The 12,108-nt window shown below is 38.4% G+C and overlaps 1 protein-coding gene across 1 annotated transcript in view; it reads left to right on the top strand.

Annotated features, from left to right (window-relative positions):
* LOC311605907 (vomeronasal type-2 receptor 116-like) overlaps positions 1-11,823 on the top strand; it is a gene marked incomplete at both ends in the record, with an annotated part of 44,003 nt that extends 32,180 nt beyond the window's left edge. Inside the window, one exon of the mRNA XM_084796744.1 lies at positions 10,864-11,823. Coding sequence (XP_084652870.1) covers positions 10,864-11,823 — 960 coding nt within the window. The remainder of the gene's footprint in view (positions 1-10,863) is intronic.
* Positions 11,824-12,108: the final 285 nt, after the last annotated feature.

The following is a 12,108-nucleotide window of genomic DNA, read 5'->3' as shown; positions in this document are numbered from 1 at the left end:
TACTTCTTGATAACATGAAAAATCTAATAGTCATTTCTTCTAGAAACTTTTCCATGTGAACTTTCATAAATATATCTATGTCAAATTTTCTGTGAGTTGTATTAATATCACATTGAAACCCTCTGTCACAGTGTCAACTTCTCAGATCCCAGAACTGTTCCTGAAATAGATAAGACATTCATAGACAGTATATTTGCCTTAAGAAATGTAGACAGAGAAATGGTTTTGTGGTTAAGAGCACTGCTATCCTTTTAAAAGATGCGGATTTGGCTCACAACACCTATATGATTGCTTGTACTTTTAACTCCAGTTACTGGCATTCTGATACCACATTCTGGCCAGGTGAACAGTACACACATGTGCTGCACACACTTACAGGCAAGCAATATTCTCAAAGCAAACACAGGAAGAATCAATAATTCATGTTTCATATCTAAAATATAGATTTTTCAATATGGAAATTGTTTTTGCTGATTTTTTATAGTTCACTGATGAAAGGGGAAGAAAATCTATGGAGATTTATATGTAAGTTTATGCCATAAGATGAATAACTGTATGCAAAAAGTAATGCCACATACATTTTGAGAATAAACTATGGATGTTTAAATAAGGTTGTACTATAACATGAGATGACCAAAGGACAGGCAAAATAGTTTTTAGGACACTTAGGTGTAGCTGAGTATGGAAACTACAACATCATGTAATACAGTGCATAATGAATTATAACCACCAAAAGAGATATGTAGCAATATCATTTTGCTAAATGATCATAGTGATACATCCCTTTCTGATTTTATCTTTCTAATCATAGTTATTGCAGTTAATATAGAGACCTATAACGAGTCAGGAAACCAAAAATAATGACTGGTAGCACAACCCATAACTCCGTATCTCAGAGAGCGTTATTGAGGAGTAAGCAACTATGTTATAGGATCAAGAGATAAGAGAAGGCTATGGGAAAAAACTATTTGCACAAAAACAGATGTAAAATTCCTACTGTATACATAGTCTCAAAGCAGAGGTGACTCCAGTCACAAAGCCTATACAAAAGCAAGCCAAGCAAATACTCTGGAGGAATGAGTATTGGATCATGAAGACACAGTCCTATGTGAGTATTAATTGACGGTGAATGGGGAGTCAGTTTTCTTTGGAAATATGGGCTGTGAGACACTAAAATGCTACAGAAGATGATGCTCCATACAGGTATATTCATGTAGCCTTAAGTAGGTAGACTCGGTGGACTTTATAAAACAGCACATAAAGTTGGGAAGCCAATGTTTTGGGGGAAGATTGGGAAAGAATTTGATGAGAGAAAATAAGTAGTAGAGTTAATCAACGCATATGGGTGTTTATGAAATTCACCACTGAAAATAAAATATCAAACCTAAATTATATTGTGTATGGGGTGATATCTTCATTGAGGAAACACTTTATCATGCATGTTTGCCACTGGGATGTGTTCCCATCACCCACATTAAAAGCTGGGAATTTCTGGATAACTATTTAACAAAATATCAAAAGACATCCACGCACTCACAAATGCAGGCACAAACACAAACAAGTATACAAACACCTATTTTTTTATTTAAGTTGGTTGACTTGTTATGTTTCTTATTTATTTTGTATATTGTAAGTATGAAATTATGTAACATATACAAGAAAATGTTTGCTCACATTCTATAAGATGTTTCTTCACTAAATACACTCTTGTATTTACTGTATACAAGATTTATAATTTTATGAAGTTCTGCTTGTTAGGCATTAGGATTAATTCCTGAGTAGTTACAGGCCTGCTTCAAAATGCCTATGCATGTGTATTTTATTTTCTATTTCCTAAAATATTGGCCCAAAATACCCTTTTACTAATAGGTCCGACAATGAGTTAATATCTAGAATATATGAATAACTGAAAAAAGAAAGTAAACCAATTAAAAATTGCAGCAAAGTGCAAACCACAAAGCTTTAAAAAGATGATACAAAGATGCTTTAGGAACATTTAAATATTTGTTCAAATTACTTTAGATGTCAGAGAAATACAAAGTAAAATTGCTTTAAGAAGTCATCTCACCAAGTCATAATTATCAAGATAAAACAACAGCAAGTATAAATGACATGGAATTCCTCTCATACTGAAAAGGAGGAACATTTATTTACTGTGGATGTGAATTAATACTGGTGCAACTATTAAGCACATTAGTAAGAACCTCTACCAAAGTCCATCTTCTACACAACTGGGGAAAACTGAGGTGGGGTGTGAATTCTGTGGCTGGTGACCCTGTAGACTTTCTCTGAGGGCAACCTTCCAAGCCAGAACTAATAGTTACTGGCAATAGCTTCCACTGATAGTGGCAAGCTGGTGCTAGAGCTAATGGATCCAAGCAGGGTCTAGAGCTGATGGCTCTTAGCTGGGGCTAGAGCTGATGGCTCTTATTGGGGTCTTCCACTGATAGTGGCAAGTGGGGAATAGATCTGATGGCTCCTAGAGGGGGCTAGAGCTCATGATGCCTATTGGGGGCTTCCACTGGTGATGGCAAGCATCTAAAAAGGAAAAGAAAATGAGAGAAAAGAAACACACACACACACACACACACACACACACACACACACACACTTACACCAGATGATGAAGTAAGACAGACTCCAGCTGGTAAGTTTCAACGAGCTATTTTCTTTTCCTTTTATTATTATCTTATTTTTATCCTTATCCCTATTCTTATCTGTTTCTTCTTCTTCTTCTTCTTCTTCTTCTTCTTCTTCTTCTTCTTCTTCTTCTTCTTCTTCTTCCTCTTCCTCTTCCTCTTCCTCTTCCTCTTCCTCTTCCTCTTCTTCTTCTTCTTCTTGTTTCTTCTTGTTGTTTCTATTTCTGTTTCTGTTCTTATCTTTTTTCTTTCACAGTTTATATACCCCAACAAAATCTTTTAAGCAGTACAAAAATCACAATCTGTTTACATTCTATTTCTCTATAAATAAATTATTACAATGGCTATATGTAAGAAAATCATATTCCACAATACCTTCACACAAGCAAGTGTTTTACGTATTATGAGTAAGGAACATACATGAATGACAAGTTACTTCTAAGACCCCACATACATTTGTACATAAGCAACTTGTCACATATTAACAGCGTATAAGCAAGCAAGGGAATTTCCCAGCCAACATTTTTTTACTGGCAGGCAGCAATTTGTGGTTACAAAGAAGGAATCAATTATCTTAAGAAGTAATCTTATGATGATCTTAAAGGAATCACAAATCTAAACCCCAATATAAAAATGATAAGCCATGTCTATTTTAAGTCCTAAATGTGCTCATCTACTCATTAATATGTTTTATTAATCATATCAGGAGGCTGAGGGCAGAAAAATAGAATCATCTAGTCACCAGCCCAGTCACATCAGCCAATGCTGCTATGGGCCATTGTTCTTGCTTTGTCAACCTCAAAAAGTCTCTATCTTTACTCATAAAAGTGTACTTTCTCTTAACTTCAATTGCCCCCTAAGATTTCCTGCATCATGGTCAATAGCAAAAACATCTTTACCTTACATTGCTAAGCAATCTGTTCTTCCCTAAGACTTTCTATGTCAGAGCCATTAGCAAACATCTTTACCTAACCTTGTTGAACAATCTATTTTTCCAAATTCTTTCTAAGGGTAGTAATCACTGTTAGCAATCTACATCTGTAGGTTGTTTTCAGAGATGGTGGTTGAATCACTAATATGCGCCCGCAGCAATGCCTGAAAAAGATCAAGCATTGTCATTGGTATGCCAATGATACTGCCCAGTGAGGGGCTGAGAGCCCCTTTTATAGTACTCACACAATTCACATATTAAGATCAAAAGGATGCAAACATAACAAGCAGAGCTATGCTCCATAACAGCATGAAGTGCTCAGGACATGCAGTTCTCGAGGTTATGCCTCACCAAGACACACCCATCATGGGTTTGCTAACCAGTGGGCCACATTCCATGAGTTCTAGAGCTGTTTTCCTGTCCCTCATGCACGGACCCCAACAAACATCTTTGCAGTATATACCCAAATGACATGATATCTTACTAGAGGAATACTTGCTCATCCAACTTTATTGTTGCTATATTCACAATAGATAGAAAATAGGAATGGCTTTCTAGGTTCTTGTCTGCAATCATAGCAAAGTAGCAATAATAGTGTCAGAGGTTAGTGCTTTCTCATTCGGGGGTGGGGGGCAAGGCGGACCAGGCGTTGGTTATCTTTTTTCTCAATCTCTACTTCAGCTTTATCCCTACACTTCTGGTAGGCAGGACAAATATTGGGTTGATAGTTTTATTTGTGAGTTGGTGTCCCTCTCCTTCCAGTGGCAATGCCACTTAGCTACAGAAAGTGGAAACTCCAAGTTTGATATACCCAGCTGCTAGGAATCTCAGCTAGGGTCACCATTGTATACTCACAAGATGCCCTCAGCACTGATTTCTGTTCACTCTTCCAGTCTTTCTCCTTATCCCTACAGCTGAGACATGCCCCATTTCTCTTGTCTACACCATTTTTACCCAGGTCCCTCCTTCCATCTACTTCTGTTGTTTATTTTATTTGCCATTCTGATATTTAAGTAACTAATAGAAACAGATACAGAGAAACACATCCAATCAATAACTGAAGCTCTGGGAATCATGTGGAAGAGTGGGAGTAAGGATTGAGGGAGCTGAAGGGGGTCAAGGACATCAGAAAATGACTTACAGATTAAATTAACCTGGAACCGTGGGGGGCACTCAGAGACTGAACTACCAATCAAAGAGCATGCATGGCCTGGACCTAGGCCTCATACACACATATAGAAGATGTGCAGCTTTTTCATTATGTGGTCCCACCAAAAAATTGGAGTATGGACTGACCTGATACCTGCCATTGTTTCCCTTTTACCTATCTATGCTTCTATGCCTGGCCTCAATGATACAGGATGCACTTTTGTCCTGATGCATCTTGATGTGCCAGGGTGAGTTGATACCCCTGGAGGGTGCCTAGTCTAATAGAAGGGTAGGGGAGAATGGACAGAGGTTTTGTGAGGGTGAAACTGGGAGAAGAGGAGGGAGCAGGCTCCAATCAGGCTGTAAAGTGACAGAATAAATACTTTAACTAAAAAAGTAAGAATAGCTTAGATATACTTCAACTGGTAAATGAATAGTGAAAATTGGATGCATTTACGCAATGAAAAGTTATTCACCTCTTTTTTTGGTTTTTCGAGACAGGGTCTCTCTGTATAGCTTTGGCTGTCCTGGACTCACTTTGTAGACCAGGCTTGCCTCGAACTCACAGTGATCCACCTGCCTCTGCCTCCCGAGTGCTGGGACTAAAGGCGTGCGCCACCACACCGGGATAAGTTATTCACCTCTTAAGAAAAATGAAATTATGTTGCTTAAATGAGTATTATGAGACTAGAAGAAGTCATCCTAAGTGAGGTGTCAGAGACCTATAAAATAGACACCACATATGCTTTCTTTTTTTAAAAAAAATACTTTTGTTTTATTACACATGCATAAAAAAACTACATACAGCAGGAAGAAACATGTGACAATCATGAAAATAATGGGTTCTATACATGTTACATTCATAGTGACTTGGCCATCTGCATTTGTCTACTTTGAAGTAAGTGTTTTTCCTGTCTTGTTGGGTCTAAATTTCCAAATGAGATTCAATATCTATCTTATCTCAACTCTAATAGCTTAACTTCTTTATCTTGATCTAAAACTATCTTGTCCCCAATCAGCTAAACTTGGTTGTAAAACTATACTATCTTGTCTTCAATGCCCCTCAGAGATTTGAGAAGGAATAAAACTTAAATTCCTGCGTGAACCAGCAGTGTAGGTTAGCAGCTTCCAATATGTACAGATTGACTTAAGACAGTTTACTGCCTGACCAGTCACCCAATACACTTTATAACATTGGAGCCTCATCTTCAGCTTTCTGGCCTAATATCTCTGCCAGACTTGTTCACAGGGCAGGACCAATTGAGGACATGCTTACCCTGACTTGGCCAACTGCAGCCGCTGACTCTGCCTGCATCTAAGCTGCCAATTTTTAGGCAGATTCTGTTTGTGGCAGGGATGAGGACATTTTGCCCAGTGGCTGTTAAAGCCATGTCCATAAGGAGGCTCTTTGATGCTCATCATCTTCTTTGAGGTCAGCTAGGTATTTTCAGGAGTTAAATAGTCTTGTTGTCGAAGAAATTTAGGATTGTAAGGACAACTTTAAATGCCATATTCTGTGTGTCTCTAAGGCTTTTGAAGACCTTATTCAACTATTTTACCTCAAATATTGATAGAATCATATCTATGTTAGACTTAGGATATATATATGCTTATGTTAAAATCTGCCAAGTATTTGACATGCCCATGTTTTGTATCAATATACTAAATTCTATAATAATGACTTAGACATAACCTTCATTATAAGTAACAAAGCCTTGAGCTAAGGAGTAGGTTCAATCATCTTCCTTTTCTTCTATCCTCCCTCTGTGTTCCTAAATATCCCTTTATTTCTTTTCAGTTCCCATCTCCTTGCCTACGTATGCAAGATAAAGGCAGAGACGTTCCTGCATTTACTCTAATTTTTTCTCCCTTTAAGACCAATAATGATTTATGACCACCTCCAGATGAGTAAGCATTTGTAGATTAAGCAAGGAAACAGCAACCTAGGTAACCCCCTTCTTTAAGGGAATGGGGTACCATTCTCTTAAGGTTTCTTCGGGTTCAATTTAGGCACATAATACCTTGGAGGGGCCCCCCAAAATTGGAAAAAATGATTAAGCAATCTAGTGATTGCATTTGTGGTTCAATTTCTAAATGTTGAGAGATTCTAGGCTTAGTAGGAGATTGAAATGGTGGTCCAAATTGGACCAGAAGTTTTCTACAATGTTGTCCAGGAAGCTGCCCAACTTTGATGAGTAGAAGGAACAGAATAATCTGGGGCTAGAATTAGGAAGATGCAGGATGTCAGTGTCCATCATGCTGGGAGGAATGATTCCTGTCAGGTCTGATCCAGCTGGTTATTTTGTTCTGAAAACATAATGTCTCACAAGTATTATACAGCTCTAACATTATAATTGTACGAGGTGTGCACGATGCACAGAACAATTAAAGATAGTTTTCTGGTCATTGTATGAGTTGATGTGAGGCATTTGCAAATCTTTCTTCATGCCTTACTAGTAGTGGCCTCTAATACTAAGGCACAGAGATTTTGTGGTCAACATGAGGCCTCTCTATGCCTTTACATTTATATCTCTGCCAGTCTCAGAACTATTCCCATGTAGTGGGATTAGGAATATTAAATTACCTGCTTACTTTGTAGTTTGAGTTCTTTACGTCTCAATTGTAGCCCCCTCATCATCCCCTGCTGATCCCACTTTGTTCCTCATCTACCGCCGATCCCATCCCCTCTCTCATCCCCTTTCCCTCCCTCCCCTAGTCCTTTGATAGGGGAGATCTTCTCCCCTAACATCTGATCTTAATTTATCTAGTATACTCTGTACTATATATGATCTCTTCCTCTGTGGCCGGACAGGGCCATCTTACATACTCGGGACTCTATCCAGTGTCCAGCTTTAACTCTCTGTAACTGTCCCTATATCCTGCTTGGTGGAATCTCTCCTACGATGTCTATGGTGGTTTAAAATCCACATATGGGTGAGTATATACCATGCATGTCTTTTTGGGTCTGGGTTATCTCACTTCAGATGGTCATTTCTAATTCTTTCCTTTTGTCAGCAAAACTCAAGATTTCCTTGTTCTTAATAGCTGAATAGTATTCCATTATGTAGACGTACCACATTTTTTATCCATTCCTCTTTTTTTTCCAAGTAAACTTTTTTAATTAATTTATTCATATTACATCTCAGTTGTTAGCCCATCCCATGTATCCTCCCATTCCTCCCTTCCTCCCACTTCCCCCCTACTCCCCTCCCCTCCCCTATGTCTGTGTCTGAGGGGGACCTCCTCCCCCTGTATATGCTCATAGGGTATCAAATCTCTCCTTGGTGACCTATTATCTTTCCTCTGAGTGCCACCAGGCATCTCCATCCAAGGGACATGTTCAAATATGGGGCACCAGAGTTTGTGTGAAAGTTAGATCTCCTTCTCCACTCAACAGTGGAGAATGTCCTATCCATCGGCTAGTCTGGGTAGGGGTTCGAGGTTTACTGCCTTTTTTTTCCTTGGCTGTTGCCATAGTTTGCAGAGGACCCCAGGGCCCAGACTCTTCAATTGAGGGACATCTCAGTTGTTTCCAGGTTCTGGCTATTATGAATAAGGCTACTATGAACATAGTTGCACAAATGTCTTTGTTGGATGGTGGGGCATCTTTCAGGTATATACCCAGGAGTGGTAAAGATGGGTGTTGGGGTAGAGCTATTCCCAATTTTCTGAGAAAGTGCCATATTCCTTTCCAGAGTGGTTGAAGAAGTTTGCACTCCCACCAACAGTGGAGAAGTGTCCCCCTCTCGCCACATCCTCGCCAGCATGTGTTGTCATTTGAGTCATTGATCTTCGCTAATCGGATAGGTGTAAGATGGAATCTCAAGGTCATTTTGATTTGTATTTCCCTTATTAGTAGGATGTTGAGCATTTCTTTAAGTGTTTCTCAGCTATTCAATAATCCTCTATTGAGAATTCTCTGTTTTTGATTGAGTTGTTTGGTTTGGTAGTGTTTAATTTTTTGAGTTCTTTATATACTTTAGATATCAGTCCTTTGTCAGATGTAGGGTTGGTAAGGATTTTTTCCCAATCGGTGGGCTGTCGCTTTGTTCTGCTGACAGTGTCTTCTGCCTTGCAGAAGCTTCTCAGCCTCATAAGGTCCCACTTATTAATTATTGATCTTAGAGCCTGTGCTGTTGTGTTCTGGTCAGGAATTTGTCTCCTGTACCAATGAGTTCTGGGGTCTTACCACTTTTTCTTCTAACAGATTTAGTGTTTCTGGGTTTATGTTGAGATCTTTAATCCACTTGGATGTTAGTTTCATATAGGGTGATAAATATGCATCTATTTGCATTTTTTACATGTAGACATCAAGTTGAACCAGCACCATTTGTTGAAGATGCTTTCTTTTTTCCATTGTATCATTTTGGCTTCTTTGTCAAAAATCAAATGGCCATATGTGTATGGGTGTATATCTGGGTCCTCAGTTCAATTCCATTGGTCAGCTGGCCTATTTCTATACCAATATCATGCTGTTTTTTTATTACTGCTGTTCTATAGTACAGCTTGTGACAGGGATGGATATTCCTCTGGTAGATCTTTTATTGTATAGGATTGATTTAGCTACCCTGGGTTTTTTGTTTTCCATGTGAAGTTGAGGATTGATCTTTCCAATTCTGTAAAATCTTTTATTGGTATTTTGATAGGGATTGCATTAAATCTGTATATTGCTTTTGGTAGCATGGCCATTTTTACTATGTTGATTCTCCCAATCCATGAGCATCAGAGATCTTTCCATTTTCTGATATCCTCTTGAATTCCTTTTTGTAGAAACTTGAAGTTTTTTTTCATAAAGGTCTTTCACTTGCTTGGTTAGATTTACACCCATGTATTTTATATTGTTTGAGGCTATTGTGAAGGGAGTGGTTTCCTTAATTTCTTTCTCTGCCCTTTTTTCATCTGTATACAGGAAGGATATTGACTTTTTCCTGTTAATTTTGTATCTTGCAAATTTGCTGAAGCTGTTTATCAGCTATAGGAGTTCTTTGGTTGACTTTTGGGAAATCACTGATGTATATTATCATATCATCTGCAAATAGTGAAACTTTAACTTCTTCCTTTCCTATATGTATCCCCTTGATCTCCTTTAACTGTCTTATTGCTCTAGCTAGGACTTCAAGTACTATATTGAAGAGCAATGGAGAGAGTGGGCAGTCTTGTTGTGTTACTGAGTTCAGTGGGATTGATTTGAGTTTCTCGCCATTTAGCTTGATGTTGGCTATAGGTTTTCTGCATGGTGCCTTTAATATGTTTAGGTATGTGCTTTGTATCCCTGATCTCTCTAAGACTATTAACATGAAAGGGTGTTGGATTTTGTCAAAGGCTTTTTCCACATCTAAAGAGAGGATCATATGATTCTTTTCCTTCAGTTTGTTTATATGATTGATGGATTTTCTTATACTGAACCACCCCTGTATGCCTGGTATGAAAGCTACTTGGTCCTGAAGGATGAGATTTTTTTTATGTGATCTTGTATTCAGTTTGCAAGAATTTTATTGAGTATTTTTGTGTCTATCTTCATAAGGGAGATTGGTCTAAAATTCTCTTTCTTTGTTGGGTCTTTGTGTAGCTTAGGTATGAAGGTGACTGTGCTCCCACAGACTTGTCCATTGGACAGTCTCATAGAGGTCTTCTTTCACTTGCTATTCCCTTTTCAAAGATGACATTAGTTTGTGTTAAGTTGAAAAACAAAATTAACAAATAAATAATGTTTTTAAAGCACAATCTTAGATGATTGTGAAATGGAAGTGCATTTACACTCATTGATGGGACACACACAGTTCTTAACATATTTTGCAGGCTTTATTTTATCTCTTCTGTCATGTGAAGAAAAGTAATAGTGTCCGAAAGACACAAAGTCTGCTGTTTCTAAGAAACTATGAACGTTCAACTTTCTAGAACTAAGAGTTTTAACTGTTTGGGTTCATGAAATTTCCTGCCTAAATTATGGTAGCATACAAAATATACAATGAGAATTGATATGTTGTGTTAATTTGGAGATGAGAAAAGGGGTTCAGTGAATACGGAGAGCAAATGAAAATTATTCACGTATTCATTTGTCACTAAACAAAATATGTAATATTAACTTACAAAATCATCAAAGCTCAATTTTTCTAATGAGTTACTTTGGGTGTGTTGGTGTAGCAAGTAAGAGACAACAAAAGTTATGCTGATATCACACTACATTTCTTGCCAGATGCAGATCAGTGTGTGAAGTGTCCAGATGACCAGTATCCCAACACAGAGCAAACCCACTGCCTCCAAAAAGACGTGACATTTCTGGCTTATGAAAGTCCCTTGGGGATGACATTGGCTGGCATGGCTTTGTGGTTTTCTTCACTCACTGCACTTGTTCTTGTGGTTTTTGTGAAGCACCGAAAGACTCCAGTTGTGAAAGCTAATAACAGTACTCTCAGCTACATCCTGCTCATCTCCCTCAACTTCTGTTTTCTTTGCTCCTTGCTATTCATTGGTCATCCAAACTCAGCCACGTGCATCTTGCAACAGACTGCATTTGGAGTTGTTTTCACAGTGGCAGTATCTACTATCTTGGCCAAAACCATTACAGTGGTCTTGGCTTTCAAGTCTACAGCTCCAGGAAGAAGGATGAGAAGGGCACTTATATCGGGGACACCCAAATTTATCATTCCCATCTGTACACTCATACAATTTATCGTCTGTGGAGTCTGGCTGGGAACATCTCCTCCCTTTGTTGAAACAGATGCACACACTGAACATGGTCAGATCATCATTGTGTGCAATAAAGGCTCAGTCACAGCCTTCTACTGTGTCTTGGGATACCTGGGGGCTCTATCCACAGGGAGCTTCACAATTGCTTTTTTGGCCAGGAACCTGCCTGACACCTTCAATGAAGCCAAGTTCCTGACATTCAGCATGCTGGTATTCTGCAGTGTCTGGATCACCTTCCTCCCTGTCTACCACAGTACTAAGGGGAAGGTCATGGTGGTTGTGGAAGTCTTCTCCATCTTAGCATCCAGTGCAGGGCTGCTAAGTTGTATCTTTATACCCAAGTGTTATATTATTCTTTTGAGACCTGATAAGAACTCATTGAAAGCCATAAGAAATAGAGATCAATGGAAATAGCTGTCTTGAGAATAACTCATGTTACATTTTTGGGTTTCAAATGTATCAATAGAAGTTCTCAGATGAAATTGTTATACAGCATAATATATCCCACTATCCAGATTAATTGAATATTTGGTGTTGTAAGATTTGAATGTTGTGTCCAGGACCAAATTATTGTGAGATATCTTATCGTTCTTGTCAACCAGCTATAATTTGTCTCATTATGTGACTTCCAGATAAATACATTTACAATGTACAAAATGATCTTACCTTTCATCAAACCAATGGTCAAGATAGTATAAG

Source organism: Acomys minous, assembly GCF_964271855.1.
Source record: "Acomys minous genome assembly, chromosome: 9".
Taxonomy (NCBI): Eukaryota; Metazoa; Chordata; class Mammalia; order Rodentia; family Muridae; genus Acomys; species Acomys minous.
This window is presented reverse-complemented; position numbering and strand designations above follow the sequence as displayed.